Raw genomic sequence first — 20,366 nt, forward strand, 5'->3', positions numbered from 1 at the left:
TACTGTGTGTATGTACTGTGTGTTTGTGTGTGTACTGTGTGTGTGTGTACTGTGTGTGTGTGTGTGTGTGTACTGTGTGTGTGTGTGTGTGTGTGTGCATGTGGGAATCACCTGTTTGATGGCTGTGACAGTGATGACAAAGAATAAAGGCAGTCCACTGGTGATGGGACTGGTGGGTGTGTCAATGATCAACTAGAGAGAGAGAGAGATCCACCAATCAGCCATGTACATACACTATGCTGTAGAACTCATCTGTCGCGTTAAAGTATTACTGGTTTTGCATAACACTCATATATCTCACCTGTACAAGGAATATGATAAGAAAGTAAAAATTTGCAATCCTCCTAAACTGCTCGAACAAATTCTTCGGTATGAAATTCCAAAATGTGTACTGTAAATGAGGAAGGAAAATAATGAAGGACCTAAATTACAACATTTATCATTATGCACTTAATCCAAAGATTGGTCACACAGTTACTTATGTATGATGCTATTTGTATGCCCGTAGGTCATGTTTCAGGTGTCCCAAGCTCACCTTGGAGGAGACAATGCGGTTGTCGGGGTAACGCTGGGGGATGTAAGCCTCTGCTCCGGGCGGGGGCTCCTTGTGAGCGATGTACACTGTCCTGTTGTCCACCCAGTTGTCCTCCCCGGTACACTGCACAAGAGGGCAGAGGTTCAAAGGTCAAATTGCTGGTTAACAGTGGCCAATGAATAGATTATTGTGACACCCATTGTAGTGCTGACTGTGGATTGGGACTTCTCACGCACACACACACACACACACACACACACAGGTGAGTCAGGGCTCTGACTCACCTGTTGGCCTTCAACTTGACACCGTACCTTCCACCGGCACGCCTGTTCTACACACTATGACCCACACACCGACATCATTGTGCCATTACAGTAGACATGATGTCATGTTTTCGCTGTGGATAAGAGCGTCTGCTAAAAGACTAAATGTTTAAGGTGGGAAACGCTCTAAACTGGGGTGGTAATAAGCATAGATCTTAACTAATCAAAAAGCAGTACTGTATAAATACTTTGTTGACACACATAAAGACAATTTTGTATTCAATTTGCCGATTGGGCCCGATTCTATTATGATATAAAGTACATTGTTTCACAAACATAAAATAACAGGTAATTCCGACTTCAAAATCGGATGGCAAATTGGTGATGAATGTGGCAAAGTTCAATTAAATCTATTACAACACATGCATTAGATAAAAGGGAACACAATGTTCCAGAAACTGTTTCAGTTTCTGTTTCTTGTGATCTAAGAGTGCTCCTCTTTTGTTTCTGAGAATGATATGTGTAATATAACTCAGTATCAGCTCCCAGTTCAGACCTCAGTTTAGCTCTTGGACTAGTTGTGCCACATTCATTAGCTGTTACCCAACATTCAACACACCACAACTGCAACTACTGCAATCTTTCACCATGGTATTACTGTTAACTGTTGCGATATTTATTTAGCGATTTCTTCCATTTAGAAAGGTAGGGAAGTCAGAAAGGCCTGAAAGTAATCATTCTTGTGTGCAGAATCAAACATAATTTAATCACACATCCATTAACTTAATTTGTCATAATCTTGGACTACTTTGGAAATATATGTTTTTAAGTTTCATAGTGTCTTGGAATCAATGTATGATTTGTAGCATTTATATAGACCATTATGAAGTCATGTGAATCAATAAGGCAATCAAAACTCAATAAATCAACCAAAAGCATTTCCAGTGAATTTGACACTATCTGAATATTTGCATAAATGTGAAGGCAGTAATGTGTTATTGATTTATTTTGAGCACTGCATACTATATACTAGAGAGCTGTTCTCTCCTGCTTTCCTATCAGCTGCTAACTCCAGACTTCCAGGTAATAGTGAATGACTAACTTTCCTCTTCACTGAATGAGAGCTCTGGTTACCCTGGATGCACAAGTATGCTATTGTCGTCACTGAAGAAGACAGATCCAGAGACTGAACAAAGAGAGCACACACACACACACACACACACACACACACACACACACACACACACACACACTGATCATCGCGTACAGGCTGCTGTATATTTGGGAGACACCAGGTAACAAATATCTCCTCCTGCCTCTCAGTATTGTAGTGGCTTATGGATGAGATGAGCTGTGTGTTTGTGTGTGTGTGTGTGTGTGTGTGTGTGTTTGTGTGTGTCCTGAGCCTTGGTAAGCAGACCTAATCCCCTCAGCTACTGTGTGAGGACAGGGCGTTAGGACTGTCTTTATCATCCTACTGTATGTCTCTCTCCCTTTTACGCTCTCTCTCTCTCCCTCCCTCTCTCTCTCTCTTTCTCTCTCTCTCTATTACAGCACAACAGTATTGATGCAGTGTTTCTTTACTGCCCCTCTCCCAGTTAGTGTTGATGTGGGTGTTGTTAATGTTGCTGCTGATGGGACTCCACCTGAGTACAGATACAATAGAGGGATCTATGTCCATGCTAAAGACAAAGTAGAACAGCCAAGTTAATTCCAACTTCACATTAAGGCTCATGCTGTTTAATAAGTATTCATGTGAACTGAACACCATAAACTCTCCTAAAATGTGCTCCCGATATGAAATACAGTAGAAGTGATGACCACGAGGCCATCTTGTATATTTACTCACACACACACACACACAAACACACACAGACAGACACTGCTGTAATGAGAGGTGACAGTAATCCCTGGCTGGTGAATGGGATTGGGTTTCAGATACGCCATGGCCCACTTTCCAGACCAGGTCTTTTAGGGTTAAGTCAGTGCATGTGCACCTCCTCCACCCATCCCTGCATCCTCCAACCTCCACCTCTGCTCAAGTTACCCTCGCCCGTCAGGTCTCCAAGACCCACAGAGCTATTTTTAACCCCTGTCAGTTAGGATGGGGGTTTATACAGCCTGTATTGAGCTTGTATACAGCCTGTATTGAGCTTGTATACAGCCTGTATTGAGCTTGTATACAGCCTGTATTGAGCTTGTATACAGCCTGTATTGAACTTGGAAGCTCAGGGGGCGGCATCAGGGTCTGAACCCTGACCTAACCAGACCCTAGGAAGACCACCGTACCACTGAGGACAAACACGTTTGTGGTATCTCTGCAGGTCTCCGTCCATCCACTGCAGGCCTCTCTAGAGAGGAGACAGTATTTTGATCCGCAGCCCAGTCTGGCCTGTGGGTGAGGAGAGGAGAGCAGGTTGTGGCCGACGTGTCCTGGCCGTGATGGAGGACAGGAGAAGATGGGGAGAGGCAGAGAGGGAGAGTGGCAGTCTGAGCGTTCAATCAACAAACGACAAGGAGCAGCTGTGAGCTGCCCTCCTATCTCTTTCTCTGTTTCCCCATGCATCTCACCCTCACACATACACGCTGACACACTTACGCGTTCTGCCTTCTACTCACACTACGTCTCTCTGTGTATTTCACACGTATCTTTGCCCCCCTGTTTCTGTTTGTCATTCTTCCCAACTGTCGTTTGGTCTCTTTCTCTGTCGGGAAAGAGATAGAAGCAGAGCATTTCAGACAGGCGCATGAGAGAAAGGGAGAGAAAGACAAGATCAGTCGGGTCTGAACATGTAGTCACTAGGCAGATGTGATCTGGTTGACTAACTGAGATGTTCCTTCTTTCCCTGATGGATAACAGCGCCCTTAGCATGTTTGAATCAGTCAAAGCACTGGGCTCGAATGTCACATTCATCGATCTGGGGGATTCTGAGATCTTGATTTACTTCTAGGAACAAGTGTTTGTGTGTATGTGTGTGTATGTGTGTGTGACTGAGTGTAGAGGGGGCCAGTTGTAAACAGTTGGAACACTATCCTTGTCTGTAGTGCGGAATGTATGCAGGCATTTATGCTGATAGAACACAGAGGAGAGGTGGGGGCGTGAGATGGACAGAAGCGATACAGAGAGAGAAAAAGAGAGAGAAGCTTGGATTTGGCTGAGATCCTGCCAACACGCTCACCCACACACTCTTGGTAAGTCTCAACCTTTCTTCTGTCTCCCTCTCTCCTTCTCTCTCTCTCTCCTTCTCCTTCTATCCGACTCATCCTTCTCTCCCCCTGCCTCCAATTTCACTCCAGAAAATGCACATCCTGTTACTACTTGGCAGTTTAGTCTATGTGTGTGTGTGTGTGCGCGTGGGGGGGGGGGGGGGGGCGACTAAACTCTACAAATACCAGTCGGTCAGTGTTGGAGATGTGTTCAATAGGTCTGTTATTCTTGAAAGCTTTGGTATATTGGAGAGGTATTTAATTCCCAACTCCAAATAGATGACCTTTTAAAAAGCTATCACGCTGTCTAGTTTGGTGTCCTTTTCTCATCTGACAGTTCTGTTGATGCTATTTGTGTGTTCTGTGTTTTCATGCCTGGCGGTTTCTATATGTCTGTGTCTGGCTGTGTTTGTGTCCTGTCAGAGTTTGGGATCAAGAGTGGGTTTTTGGGTGGGTGATATCCATCACATGCTCTGCAGTCTCTTTCAACAGGATCTTGGAGCCAACACAGATCCTGAATGAGTTCTCTCAGGTAATGTATGTTTAACCTTGTTGGTGTCTCTGCCCTCACTCTCTCTTTTTTTCACTCATTCTTTCATACTCCATCGCTCCCTCCTCTCTCTCTCATTCACTCATGCTCTCAATCCCTGTCTCCTTCCATCTCTCTCTCTCTTCCTCCATCTCTCTCTCATTCACTCATGCTCTCACTCCCTGTCTCCTTCCATCTCTCTCTCTCTTCCTCCATCTCTCTCTCATTCCCTCATGCTCTCAATCCCTGTTTCCCTCCATCTCTCTCTCTCTTCCTCCATCTCTCTCTCATTCACTCGTGCTCTCTCTCATACACCTCTTTTGTCTTTCGGCCCATAGCAGAGCGATAAGCTGACAAACATTTTATCGATTACATTTGAGCCCCTTCAAATTTTTCCAGTTAAGTGACGCATTTATAAGGGCCCTGTCTGCATTTAATCAAATCAGACTGTGTGGATTAGTCTGCCAACTGCCATTTGGATGCAACATGAGTATTATCAGACCTGTTCTATTCTTGAGGGTTTAATCTCACTTGGTGCTGTGTCAGGTTTCGGAACGAGGGCATATTTATAGGTAAAAAAGAAAACATTGGTGAGAGGGGGCGGGGCCAAATCAATAAAAAGCTTTGGCTATTGGACCAACGCTGCTTTCTTCCTGTCTGCTACGCTCACTTAGAGAGCTCATCGACTTTCTCCTGCTCTCACTAGTCTCTTCCTTTGCACGCTGCTTCCCTTTGAAAACATGAGGTTTGCCCGGCTTGTGCAGGTCGTCACTCCAGGATATATTTAGCCTGAGACCTTTTCCCATAATCCTTTGTTTTCAAGTGTGCATTTTTCTCTGGATGGCCTCTTTTGTATTCCAGGAAACAGGAGCTGACTAACTAAAAAAAAATGTAGGGGAGTGTACGCAATAGTATGAGTGGGTGTGTGTGCTTGTGTGTGCTTGTGTGTGTTTGTGTGTGTTTGTGGAAGGCAGGCTCAGCAACTTTTTTAAAGCGGCTCACCGGCCCATGAACAGGAAGTACTACAGTTGACCACCCTTCCCCCATCCCCCCACATTCTCCCCACCTAGGCAAAAGAGGGAGAGGGAGAGAAGGAGAGAGAGAGAATGAGGGAAAGAGAAAGAGAGGAAGAAGGAAAGGAGAGGTTGAGTGTGTTAATATTTGATGTGTTCAGCAGAGAGCATCAGCAGAGATGCAGGCTTCTTATCGACAGCCACGGGGGAGTTAGGGGGAGAGGGGGTGGTTAAATATCAACCCTGCTCTCTCCAGGATGTGCCCGCTAGCCCAATCACCTCGAGCGAAAGACAGAGAGAAGGAGAGAGGGAGTGACAGAGCGAAGGAAAGAGACAGAGTGATCAGATCGCAATCTAACAGGACTGACTGACTTTTTGTCACCCTGACTGCTGTACAGAAATACACACACCTACCCTGTAACGACACAACCCTTATCTGACCCTCACAACAGGGTGTATCCGTCTCCACATCATAGCTTTTGTCCCACCTCGGCAACCGAGCCTGTTACTACAGTAACACAACCATTCTCCTTCAACACTCAACAAGCGCCGGGGCTCGTAAAATGGTCGTAGAGACAGAGCCATGGAACAATGGGTCAAGCGGCTGATGAGGAGGTGTTCTCTCTGATAGGAGGGACCCGGGGCGATAACGTCATGCCCATGCTGAGGTGTGGAGATAAGGGGAATCTCTGCTGCCCTTCCCCAGGGCCATCAGTTCCCCTCAAGCTTTAAATACACACTCACAAAGAAGAGACAATATCGTTGTTCCCCAGGTGACAAGTGGAACATACTGCCGCTAAACAAGAGGCAAAGTGAGTTTGTTTGAATATGTGTCTGTGTGTATGTATGCATTTTCCAAGCATGGGTGTGGGTATATGTATGTGCCTGTGCATTCGTGAATGCGCACGTGTGTGTGCGTGTGTGTGTTTGTGTGTGTGTGTGTGCGTGCGTGTGTGAGTGTAGGCCTGTCTAGGCTGGACGCCTTAATGCGGTAGAGATTTGGAAAGGAATGTCCTGCCAGGGAAGAAAGAAAGAAGTCAAGGAGAAAGGGATTTACACCCTGGACTAACTAAACAGTCTGCAAGAAATCCCTGCTTCTCTGTTTGTCTGGTTCCCAACTGTGGTTTGTCTTCAGATCACCATCAGTCTGTCTAGCCAAAGTACCAAACCGGTTCATGTGAGTACAAAAGACAGGAATGTCTCAGTGAAAGGCCAGCAGCCCGAGGACAGGGAGAGCTCCCAGTGTCACGCAGACTGGAAAGGCTCCACGCAACATTTAGCAACTGAAACAAACTACAACTGTCTGTCCATCCAGCAGTCCGTCTGTCCGGCCGTCTGTTCCACGGCCCCGCGTCCGTGCAGGTGAGCTGCCGCCTCCGTACTGCATGCCCACGGCGGGCCCCATGCCGTGGGGATGCGTCGCTCCTCTTGCTGGATCTCTGGCTGCGTCTAGAAGCCTGACTCACAGATGACACCCCAGCTGTGCCCTCCATCTGCCAGCGTCTAGTGCTGCCTGGCCCTGGTCCTGCCTGGAGGTGAACAGGCCTTGAAACCAAGCTAAGATTGACCCCCCCCACACACACACACACACACACAAGCACAAATGTACACAACAACCTGCAGTCAAGCTTCTCCAACTAAGCCGTGTTGCTAATGTATGAACATACCACAGTATCAGGCATCCAGGACAAACTATGAGGCATGCACACATTCACTACATGAGCAGGCACAGGCATGCATGCTAGTAAAACCAAAATACCAGTATGAACAGTGCTGTATTCTGCAGCATTATGGTGTTTTAATGCTTAATCTGTAATGTACTGTAGCTCCTCGCTAAATCTGAAAACGGAAGGGACACACACACACACACACACACACTCTTTGCCATGTGTGCAATGCCAGAACAGCTGTGTGTGTGTGTCTGTGTTTATGTATGTGTGTGTATTCACCCGCCCAGATGTGCAGCAGAACTCTGCTATAAACACAAACATAGGGGCGGGGGGAGGGGTGGGGGGGGGTGGGGTGATGTAGATGAGATGACATCAAAGTAATGGGGTAAACCCTTCACAGCAGACCGATGTGGTCCAGCCTGGATGACCGGGTGCCCAGGGGGCTTTAGAGATCTCACATGCCAGTCACGTTTGGAAAATGTGACCGCCCGTGCTGTTCAATCTCTCTCTCTCACACATACACACACACACACACACACACAAACACACACACACACCGTCTGCCTGGTCCCCTCGCGAGCTTTATGCTGAATAATCTCAGTCTGTACTATGTGTGCCTGTGTGCGTGCTCGTGTAGTTCAGCAAGATAACTGATTGATTATCCTCACCTGCCCTTATTGTGAAAAAACACGGAGACAGCGTAGGTAGAAAGAGGACAACAGGGGCAGAGCAGGAGAGAGAGGGACAGAGAAACAGGGGAACAGAGGCAGGCAGAAAGAGATCGCTAGAGAAAAACAGAGTCAGAAAAGGGAGAGAGAGGTAGGGGTTAACAGTGAGGTGAGAGATTACATGTTCCATGAATCCGAATATACAGTAGGACTGAATATTCTAGGCTCCACTGCCAATCAGTACTGTGGTTCTGTACTAATTGAAAGATGGAGCGTGGGGTTGGTAATTATCCATCTGCTGCAGTAATATAATTTCCTTTGGTTCCCGCCCTGACCTCTTTGCTGCACACCACAGTGGCCAACTGCTAGTGTGTGTGTGTGTGTGTGTGTGTGTGTGTGTGTGTGTGTGTGTTTGCACACACCTGCTAGAGTGACTGTTATGTAGACAAACCAGGCAGGAGTTTCAGCCTGTTGAGTTTCTACACACAGTCTTGTATTACACACTCAGACCAAGCCCAACACAGGAATGCACACTTCAGCATAGCAAACAGTCCCAGCACCTACTGCACATTCTCTCAAGACAACAACAGACACTTCCTCTAATCCACTTGACAGATGAGCGCATAGTTACAAGCTGGCATGTGATATGATATGACCATCTTCACGACTTATTGTCGGTTAGAGTGTTTCAGTGTCCATACGGTTGCTGGGGTCAGAACTGGCTGGCTGTTCTCCACAGAAGCAGCAGCAGAGGACCCTGTCAGCAGTCAGCCTGAGGCCTGAGGTGTCGAGAGGGGAGACTTCACCACTACTTTCCCTTCTCGAAATGCAGTGGGAACGAACGACCCGCTTGAACCTCCTTTTTGTTTCTAAGGGGGTCAGCGGAGCAACTGTTTCAGCTAAGCTCGCCTGGGAGTTGGAAGAAAAGAAAAGGAGGGGGATGGAGGTATGGTTTGATCTACATGCTGAGACAACAATCGTTCGCCCCCGCATTCATCCATTACACTGCAGCAACTGGCAAACATGATCTATTGCTGTAATTACATCATAATTACGCAAGGTCACGTTTCGCGTTTGTTTTTTTTATCAGCCGAAACAGATGTCAAGCCGAGCCACATCAGCATTAAGACCCCGGCAGCACGGTTGTCTCTTTACAGGAAAGGCCTACTCTAAACCACTACCAGGTCAAGTTTTGTAATCACATTGATATGACCAGATCACCTTAAATACTTGACATATAGCCTTACACATCCGTGGGTGAGTAGAACCTTGTCAAAATCCATGACGTACTAATATGTTCTCCTTTACACTTTACAGTGTGGGATTGTCTTCATTAATGTGGAATCTTGCACTTTGCACATGCTTGATTGCTTTTGTCTGCATGGACAAATGGAACCAATGTCCTGTTATCACTTTTGCCATTGTCAACCAGAGTAAAATTTGTTTCGCGATTGATTGCATCTGGTTAAATAAAACCAATGGTCCATACTGTGCCCATCTGACACGTTAGCCAGACCAGAGCAATCGCCACAGAAAAGCATCTGGACGCAGCAGACACCAGTCAGAGGAGTGGTGTTTGAGTGCTGAATCATTCACTGGGTCTTATTAATAGAGCCCAGTAGGGGCACAGTAGAGTAGGACAGGAAGTGTGTTCTGGCACCTCCCTCTCCACCCCTCCAGGAACGTCCCCCGTCCCATAAATCACCCAGCCAGACCCTCCTTCCTGCCTTTGTTCTCTCTAGGAAGCCATACCACGTCACGCGGCTGGATGAGAGGGGCAGAAATGGATCGAGAACGAGAGCGAGAGCATTGAAATGTGGTGCATCGGTCCTTGCTCTGTCTCAGGGGTGCAGGTTGTACTATGTGGACATATAATACTGTCAGATTTACCACCACCACCCCCACCATCCCACCTAGAGTGCAGTCCCATCTGTGGGACTGCCGTGTGATTAAGTCTGGTAAGTGTTCTGATTGATAAGAGAACTTGGCCAGGGTGAGCTCTCTCCGTTTCCAGACGCCAGCTGAGAGACTGAAATAGTGCACCAGGCAAATGGCTCAGGCACACAAACAAATGGAAAAACAAGTACATGAACAGACACGTAGCAGGAACACAGGTTGTAGTTTGCGAAAAACACAAATGCATGTACACACATGCAAAAACACTGCCACACACACATACACACACACTGACACACAGCACCTCAGTCGCAGGACGAATGTTTTTGCAGGAGGTTAGGTGTTCTAGAGCAGTGAGCCAAACCCAAACTGACCCCAGGGTAAAGAAGTGTTGTAAGTGTGACGTATGTGTGTGGTAGTGTGGTGTGTGGGAACCAGACTCATTAGCCAAGTTCCATTCATTTGGGCTTTTACATCTGATCACAAAGTAGTCCCGAGTCATTGCTGTCTTTAGGGATGCAGACGAGAAAACACATTAGAACTACTCTGGACAGGAAGGAATATATGTTGTTGTCATGTGTGTGTGTGTGTGTGCAGAGCCAGAGAGATGCATTCTGTTTGAGAAGGGGAGGATGATGTGGTAAAGGAGACGAAATGATTCTCCACAGTAGTCAGAACTCAATTTAATGAGAAAAGATGAATCCACCTTTCTCCAAGTCTTCCCCTTTCTGCTTTGTATTCTCTTTTGGATCTTTCCATTTCTGTCTGGACTCTCTGCCTTGTCTTCCAAACACTCCTTGTCCATCATCGATTTAGAGAGGGTAAATTACAGTTAAGCACCACGTTGATGGAACCACTGACATGAATGCTTCAGCACAAAGTGTGTGTGTCTGTGTCTGTCTGTGTGTGCGTGTGTGTTAGCATGTGTGTGAGTGTGTGCACATGCTTGAGTGCTCTCAAAGGTTTAACATGGTGTATGTGAGAGCAGTAAAACTCCTCTGGCTGCTAGTCTCCTAGTCACATGCCCAATCTGTGACTTCCTCGAACAAGGTCCTGTTGTCCTCACACACATCCACGCACACATCCACACACACACGCAGGGTAGCCTGTGGAATGCATTGGACCAGGCTGCAGTGACATCAGCAACTTACAGCCCCCCAGTCATGTGATGTGGAACTATTGAAATCAGCTGACCCCTCTCACTAGGTCAGAGACCTCGAGATGCCTGTAGGATTATGAAGCCTCTGGTACTGGGCGCAAATCTGCATTTTTGGCATTTTCTTACTTCATGGCTCTCAAACATGGATTGGGGTTGGGGGGTTAGGTGGATAAAGAGCATCCCTGTGTTCCCCAAACAGACCTCTGTATCCACCTGTAGCATCCCTGTGTTCCCCAAACAGACCTCTCTATCCACCTCTAGCATCCCTGTGTTCCCTAAACAGACGGAAAAGCTACAGTACACCCCCATAAAACATTCAGCATCCCAACCCTTGTCGGACCAAAAACACCCGTCAACCATTTTGGTAAGGGTAAACTTGACATGCTTTGCACCCTTCTTCCTTCTATTCTGTCAAGGTTGTAAAATGGTGTGTTGCGTCCTGCCTCTAAACGTCTGCATCACGCTGTGGGCACTGCACAAACACTCACCGCATCACTGATACTGAGAGGGGCTCTTTGGCAGCCAGAAATCCTAAAATAAAATTCCACACCAACCTATATCAGCCTTTATCTGTGGTAAAAAGAGATCCAGGAGGAAGACTTAGGGAAATAGAGACACATACTATAGATTTGTTGTGGGAAGGTGATTTTGGGTGACAGAGAAGTCTAGAAAAGAAAGGGACACAGGTCGAGTGCAGTCGCTGCCCAAGGATTAGGGCCAGATACAATGTTGGTGGTTTACCTCAGAAACCTCCTGTTAAAGCATGTTCAGTGTTCCACTTGTCTGTGTATCAGCAGCTGATCACAAAGCATCCAGAGGCGATATCGTTCTATTAACCTCTTTGATTTAATTCTTGCTCCATCGCCCCCATTACAGTGCTACCTCTCAGCCTCTCTCCATCTCTTGCTCTCAGTCCCTCTCAGCCTCTGTCGCTCTTCCTCCCTCATCTCTCTCTCTTCCTCCCTCATCTCTCTCTCTCCCTCATCTCTCTCTCTCTCTCTCTCTCTCTCTCTCTCTCTCTGTGTCTCTCTGTGTCTCTCTGTGTCTCTCTGTGTCTCTCTGTGTCTCTCTGTGTCTCTCTGTGTGTCTCTCTCTCTCTCTCTCTCTCTCTCTCTCTCTCTCTCTCTCTCTCTCTCTCTCTCTCTCTCTCTCTCTCTCTCTCTCTCTCTCTCTCTCTCTCTCTCATCCACCTCTCATTACCAGGGCAGTAACTCACTCTCGGTGTCCTTATAATGGATCCCACAGAAGTGCAGTGTAATGCCTTTCCTCCTGCAGTCGTTTGTTCTGTGAGCGTGTTGAATCGTGACACCTCCCTGGCACGGCCCACAGTGACACGACGTTCTGCCAGCATCTGACCTGCTGCCAAGACCAGGTCCTCCTGACAGCATGAGGCTACGAGGCTTACACATCATCACTGCCTACAGGTAGTCTAGAGCCAGCTTGCGGATCAGGACACCAGTGTCTCCGGTCACTTACACTTTTTAAAAAAAATTCTACCCACCCGCTGACGAACCACCTGTTATTCAAATCTATAGAATCCAAGAAGTGTCCAGAAAACAGAGATGAGGACGCGTAGCACCAGGTAGATGTTTAAAAGGGCATGGATACCTGTGGTAACATGCTGTCTCTCTTTTCAAGAAGACATTGTGAGAGTCCATCAGATATGGTTGTCTTCTGAGTCCGCCTGCTTGCCCCCCTGGTCAGGTCCCCTGGTCAGTATGCTGCTCAAGCACAGACTCTCACCGTTTCCTCAAACTAGGATGCTGGACTCTCTGAGGAAGACTGATAAGACCTGAACAGTCAGGTGCCCCTCCTTCCAATTCCGTTGCAGGTTTAGCCAATTAGAAGTGTGGTTTCTTCTCATTCCACTGATTAACGCTCGGCAGTCAGCTGTCTGTCTCATGGGGAGATCCCATAGATGAAGAGATGGGTTCCAAGAATCCTGATTGGGTCCCTGGTGTGACCCCCGCTGCCTCAGTCACATGCCGATCAAATGATCTCTCTGGAGAGAAACCCCTCAGTCTTGAAACTTCTGTCCAACATGTCATTATCTCTTGCACCCCTCTCGCTCATTTTTGCTTTACTGCACCTTTTCTTTAAAACTCTCTCTACCTTTGATTAAGAAGACTAAATGTTTATAAATATATGTGTTTATAAATTATCCCTCAATTGAAGAAACATATATATATATATATATATATATATATATATATATATATAAATACATTTTCCCAATGTGTCCAAACTTTTGACTGGTACTGTATATATATATAGTTGACTACATATACACAGACGAATATACACCATCCAATCAATCCAGAATATGTTTTCTTTGTAATGCTTAGTCATTGTGATGATGAAGCTCCCAGCCTGACCCAGGACCTGGTGGGTTAGATCAGCTTGTGACTCCTAATCCCCCATCTTCGTGTTCCATTAAACCCCAGACTGCTGAGGCAGATCGCACACTCATTTCCCGCTCCAGCGACGGGGAGGAAAGGGCTGGGGACACAAGAGAGGCTGCTTCTGAACGTATGAATCCTGCTGTCCTTGCCTGTCATTTCGGGGACGGGACGCTGTGCTCCCTTTCCCTCTCCCTCCCTCTCTCTCCCTCTCTTTTTTCTCACCTAGATACAATACAGCCGCACCTGTTGGCTCTGCATTACCTTCCTGTCAGATTGAAGATAGAGCAGCCAGGCGGCCCCCTTTCATGTTTGCCCGTTGCTTTTCAGTCCTTCTTTCCCTCCATATCAGTCTCTTATTCTCACTCTTGTTTTTTCCCTACCCATAGCTCCTTGTTTTTGTAGGTTTAACCTATTTTCATTACGGGTTTTTTCTTCCTTTTACATACACATTTTCCCTTTTTCTTTCTCTTGTTTTCTCACAACTTGTTAACGAGTAGCTTTTCTCTCCATGGTTCCATGTATCTTTTCACACACAACTGGAAGTGTACTTAAAATGTTCTGATGATGTGTGCTCACATTTCATTTTTAATGCTTCACTCTCTCTCTCTGAAAATGAAAGGTCTCTCTCTCAAAATGACAGGTTCTCTCTCTGTCTCTGATGAGAATAGTACTATCGAGCTTGGCAGCTCCTCAAAATGTAGTCCTAAAGAATCTCTCCCATTATTCTCACGCTTGACTTCACAGCCCCATCAAACTGACACACGGTCATCCACCACATCTTGGTGATTACATCACCACTGGCTACCATGCAAGAAGCCTCCCCAGCTCTGATCACTGCAGATAGAGTGGTTCTTATAGCCTTTCACGGGCTAGATCAATGAAACGGCAATGGGCTTAGCCCCCCCCCGCCCCCCCAGATACAGTAGATAGACTGTTTATAAGAAATGGGATGAACTTTCCATCAAGGGCATCCCGTCAGGTTTAAAAATGTTTCACTGAGGAGCAGGACATTTGCAGTTCTACGTCACTCATCCAGGACGGCTCTGCATAGCTAGCATAGCCAGCTTAGCCAGCTTAGCCTCAGCAGGATTGCACAGAGGAGTGTTCTGAACTTCCCCCTCGGGGCACTGGGATGCCAGCGAGTCCCAATCAATTGCAGCACACGGTCAGACGCCATTGATCTCCAACGATGTTGTTGCGGTCTGAGAGAACAGAAACTGGGCACAGGAACTGTGGTGTAGGCAGGGGGAGGTTGAATGTAAATGTTATGCACTGCTTTGAAACACCATTAAAGCAGTCTATAGCGCCAGCCAATAATCAATAACTCTCTGAGCGGTACGCCGTAAAACGCTCCGATGCCTGGCTAGCCGGAAATTTGGAGGGAAGATAAGAGAGAAGGATGATGTACTTGAAAGAAAGTGAAGGAAAGAACCTGAAGAAAGTTAGATAAGGTAGATAAGAGAAAAGAGGCGACAGGACAAAGTAAACTAAGTAAATATAGATCTTTTTCTCTGGCTTAACTGTATAGGAAGGACCCACAGACTATGGAGGAACAACAGAGCGAGGGGTCAGACATGCAGGGATATCCTATACGGTCCTGAGTGTTCTTTTCCAAGGTTCCGTAACCAAAGTGGAACATGTACACCAAAGTACAAAACCTTCTCTCTCGTTCCCCTCACTCACTGATGTGGCCTTTCATGCACCGTTAAATCAATGCAATCCATCACATGAGGCCTTTTTCTACAAACGCAGAGTAGTCCTCGCCACTGTCGTTCACCCAGCACCCAGAGCACGTTGACCGTCACATACCAACAGAAGATGAGAGGCTTTGGCAAACTCTGGGGGAGATTTTGGATTAGACCCAGCTGTAGTGTTGGCGCTGGAAGACAGTCCAGTACCGGTTGGGTCATTAATGCAGTTATGTATATGTATGTGTTCCAGCAAAGCAAACACTAATCATGTATTTTCCCTCTCTATATTGATGGTCAGTCAGTGATGGCATCTGTGTCTGTTATTTGCTAAAATACCTTTACTCCTCTCCTGAAGTAGGAATCTATAGTCATTTTTTGGTCGTTGTTAACTTAAATGTGGTTTTAAACCTAGTCAGGATAAAAGGCGCTATGTTCAAAAGGAAATAACAACACATGGATGGATAATGGATTAAGGCGGAGCCTGCAGAATCCCGTTTAAGAAGTTCAACCCTTCCACAGGGATCCACAGTAGGCTTGTTAAGTAATTAGCACATGGCTGAGAGACCCTGAGAGAAAGAGAGAGAGAGAGAGAGAGAGAGAGAGAGAGAGAGAGAGAGAGAGAGAGAGAGAGAGAGAGAGAGAGAGAGAGAGAATGAGAGAGGGAACGAGAGGGGACGAGAGAGAAGAAGACAGAGGGTACTAAAGTGCAGTGAGGTGGGGCTAATATGTAATTACAGTACAGTGTTCAAACAGTCATTATAGGGCTATAGATATAGGAGGTTGACTGCAAACCCTGAAGGTTTCTTCCTATAGTTGAATCAAAGGATTTCATCAGGAATCATTTCCATTTCCCTGGTATTCCAATCTGTAAGGAAATACAATATGTCTCCCTGGTTTCATTTCCAACTGTAAGAGTGCCCCTAAAAACAAAGCAAAAGGTATTGAGCTTCAATATCATACTGTGTCAATATGTGATTCTACACATGAACATACCCTGGCCACCTTGTGCTGCTAGCGACAAGTAATGTCATAGCCCAGAGGAGAGTCAAGAGGAGAGTCTTTATCCGTTTGGCTTCAATCCAGCTGACCCGATACTGGCCACTGATCTCTACAATCACCCACCTTAAGCTAGCTCCAGTTTACTGGAGATGGATACAGTGTACGCTGCACTGCAGCCAGCCTGACACTCATGTTGCGTTACAGTATTAAATCAATCGTTTGTAAATGATTCAAACTGCAAGTGGGCCATGCGGTACATCAGTTGATCTGGCAAGGCGGACAGTACCGTAGGTCAAAAGTGTTTTACCAACACATTTATTTCATCAAATATTCAAAGGGATACCGATGAATTTTCCCTTATGGTTGTTTTGCTTTTAGGACCATTCCATTTTGACTGACCACTACTTTTTATTGACTCATCTGGTAGCCCTGCCTGTTCAGTCAACGTTAATACAGGGCGGTCAGATGGCTGAGTAGTTAGGGAATCGGGCTATGAATCAGAAGATTGCCGGTTTGATTCCCGGCTGTGCCACATGACATTGTGTCCTTGGGCAAGGCACTTCACCCTACTTGCCTCAGGGGGAATGTCCCGGTACTTACTGTAAATCGCTCTGGATAAGAGCGTCTGCTAAATGTCTAAATGTACTCCAGGCTATAGTCAAGGGTTGCCTAACCACCTCTCCTGTTCAACTAAATCCACACATTAGAAACAAATGAGCAGTAGGAGTACACAAACCATGAGTTGACTAGACTCCATCTCAATAACATGAGCTTAACAGGATAGTATAATTATGTTTCTGCACAGTCAGTCTGACCACTTAATACAGTAGTCTTACTGTAAACATTATTCCACCCCCACACCAGCCAGTAAATGGGATTACCTTGCCTCAACATGGGGCTCAAATGGCCTTCTAAACCCTCGGAGACTGGAAGTGGGAGGGAGGAGCAGGTGACGCCCTTCCTATTCAAAAATCCAAATTAGTAAGCAGTAGATTTGTTATTGGCTATGCACCCATTAGCGTAGAATGGTGTCACTAGTAAACAACAATGGGCCTGGGCTTCAAAACACGTCAAGTAGCCAACAAAAAATGAATAATTCAGACCAATGATCTACAACTGTAACACACTAGATGAACCTCAGGTGCTGCAAAGAACCATTGAATAGTTTAGTGCCAGGCCTGATTCACCCAGAGTCCGTCTATCAAATTTGAATGTGTGTTATCATGTTGGTGATGACATGATCCCATAGGACTGTCTGATTTCCCCTGATGCTTGTTCCAAGCCTTCTAGAAGTACTGGTAGATGAGTCCGGGGACAGGTTCCAAAGGAATCATTTATCAATACTCCATCACGGTGAATGGAACAGAAAGAAACGCACAGACATACCTGAGAGGAAAACAGCCCCCCATCTCCATCCCCTCGCCACCTCTCTCGCTCTCTCTCGGTAATCCTATGTCACAGTGAATTTCACAAGGAGAGCCTTTTGAAGAGACAAAACTGACATGCTCGGAGATTAGAGAGCTGTGTAGTCTTGAGCTTTTGGTGACATGACCATTTGAAATGTCGTTTCAAGCCAGGAAGTATAGAGAGACTTACGTAACTGTTTGTGTGTAGGTTATCTAATCTAGTTTGAGGTGAAGTTGTGACTGTCTCTAGACACAAGATGCTCATTAGGGAATGGTGTTCCTCTTCATTTAATGGGGACAGTGTAGTAGCACACTTCATGTTTGTACTCAAAGAAATATTCTTGTATGTTTGTTTATTGTTGACCGTGAAATGTACAGAATGTAGTTGACGGTTTGCTGTAGTCTGATGCCTTAAGAGGATGATCAACTATATTCATAACTTTTATGGTTGAAGAAAACTGCTGTTTCTATCTCTTAAGTCTGACCTTCTCTCTCTCCATGATATCTCCTGGACCTGCACACCCTATCCACTCCATCCCCCTCTCCTGTCTGCTCTCTTCACGCAACACATCATCTTCTCTTCACTGTGCCTCTATGTGACAAACAAACTCAACGCATATACTCTACTGGCTTCATGCTCTCTAATCCGCACACACAGAGTTGCTCTTTAATGGCCATTGGTCAAAGCAAATATCATTACACGTCTTTTTGGTTTTGCTGTGCACGGGAGAAGATTACATAAATCCATTGAAACCAACTTCTAGTCATTGTTTTTGCTGGAAATACCACACCACCGAAACATAAATTGTTAACCCAGGAAAGACGGGCATTCCAAATGTTTTTGAAAGTCGTACTGATTAAACCAAATATCTTAATTTGCTTATTTCAAGCTATGGCGTTCTTGGGTGGTGATGGCATGGGTGTGTAGAGGATGATGCCAGAGCTGAAGGTAGTGATGTTCATTACGTAAGCGCTATTGTGAATTTGGCCGCCACTATTCATCATTACAACAAGCATGGCTGCAAATGAATCAGAGTCCCTGTCTGTTTGTTAGCCGGTGTGTTTGCTCCTCAAACACAGGTCTCAAAACGATCAACAAGTCGTGACCTTCAACGGCGGTACGGGTGAGTGGATGTAGCCCAGAAGTCAATTCAATTACAGCACAACTTCCAATATCACATAGCCTCATAAACGCACACGGCTTTACTTCTATCAGTAATTTATTTAGGTTTTTTATTTTTTTCTCTTTATGATGTACTGTGTACAACAGATAGGTGATTTTGGTGAGCTGGAGTACAATATATTTTGTAATAGTCTTGATAGGATGGAACTATTCACCTGATGATAGCACTGCCCTCAGTTATATGCGCCAATATATATTTTTTGAGCAGTTTCGAATTACTGTTCAAGATACATACTAGTGTTCACTTAAATCCACCATACACACTATGGGATTTACAAGCGCTTAAACCCGCTGGATAATAAATCCATACCACTTATTTTATAACCATGCTATATACTTCTTGTTGTGTCAGATAGTAATGAATGAAATGCATAGGCTACTGTACATGACTATCACATAATACAATGAAAATCATACCTGTAGTCTATGGGGGCAATATAAATTAATGGTGTAACTCAAGGCGGCTACAGCGTTCGTGCAGGTGCCTCTCTTTTTTATGGACTTATTACATGGGTGGACATGTGAAACACTATCTGCATTGGCTCGTTAACGAATTAAATTACAATGCTATTGAAAGGCCAGGAAAAACATATGTAGCAAAATTGAGAAGCCCGGGCAAAGAGAGTTCACGGTAGCCTATTTAGACGCTTTAGTTTCTCAGCTTTCAATGCAGTTGAAGCGTAGACTACACTCAACTTTGAGTCAATTTGACTTCATTCAAAACCTTTGCAGGTTTGTATCCACTTTCAACTACTTCCTAGCAACTGTGCAAGTTGGCATTAAAGTAGAAATACTTACGTATCTGCTGATGAGGTTCCGAATTGTGCTAAAATCCATGTTCTCACCGGTTCCACCTGGTTCAAGGAGTTTCTTGATCCGTGCACCTAGTTATAGTCGTTTGACGCTAGCTTGTTTCTATATCTTCTCTGCGCTCCATGACTTTCGGACAGTCTCCTTTTCTATGGGAGAAGTACCTTACTGCTTCTGGACAACATAATTTGGCTTTATTTAAACATTTTCATTAGTTCAACAAGCGATGCAGTCGTCCTTCTATACGGAGAAAATAACAATTCGACAGGAACACGGTCGCCCTACTTCTCTAAAGTAATTTACACAACTACCTAGTCCCTTTCCTCTCCTCCCTTCTCTCTCTCTCACCTTCCTTGCGCTTGTAATCTTCTAGGTTTTGCTGTAGGCAAATGAGCTTTTCGTTCATAATACGTCACGGGAGCCGCGAGCGCTTGCGCACTCTAGTGTCACATAAATGCCTAAGGAAATTTTGCAGTACAGCTGACTTTTTCGCTTGTTGCACATATCCTTTGTGTTATTTGCCGAGTGAGTCATCAATTCGCAAAATACATCATAGACGCATCTGTGTTTGTGTGTTTGTGGAGACAAAGAGAAAGAATAAGTATATAGCTAACAGTACAATAACTTGGCAGCATAGTTTTACAAACATTTGTAGCTGAATGTAGGAGAATAAAAAATAAATAAAAGCCTTTTCATGCTTTTCATCAAATTTCCACTCTGAAACTTGTGTACCCCATGAAACGTGGTACGGGAGCTGTCCCCGTCTGTAGTGCTGAAACCCACGCACATATGAAGAGGTAACTTTACTTTTTAAGTTTCAACAATTCAGAACCTAATCTACAGATTAAAGGCTACATCTTTACATGTGTAGTGCACATCTAAAACAACATGAACATAATTTATTATACGCCTAAACTTTAAAAAAAAATAGCCCA

The 20,366-nt window shown here is 45.4% G+C and overlaps 1 protein-coding gene across 1 annotated transcript in view; it reads right to left on the reverse strand.

The window, feature by feature from the left end:
* atp11a (ATPase phospholipid transporting 11A) overlaps positions 1-19,689 on the reverse strand; it is a 39,059-nt gene extending 19,370 nt beyond the window's left edge. Inside the window, exons 1-4 of the mRNA XM_084668147.1 lie at positions 19,420-19,689; positions 536-658; positions 302-391; positions 112-192 (exon numbers count right to left, since the gene is read on the reverse strand). Coding sequence (XP_084524273.1) covers positions 112-192; positions 302-391; positions 536-658; positions 19,420-19,458 — 333 coding nt within the window. The 5' untranslated portion in view covers positions 19,459-19,689. The remainder of the gene's footprint in view (positions 1-111; positions 193-301; positions 392-535; positions 659-19,419) is intronic.
* Positions 19,690-20,366: the final 677 nt, after the last annotated feature.

This window comes from Hypomesus nipponensis, chromosome 12 (assembly GCF_054491055.1).
Source record: "Hypomesus nipponensis isolate SF chromosome 12, ASM5449105v1, whole genome shotgun sequence".
Lineage (NCBI taxonomy): Eukaryota > Metazoa > Chordata > Actinopteri > Osmeriformes > Osmeridae > Hypomesus > Hypomesus nipponensis.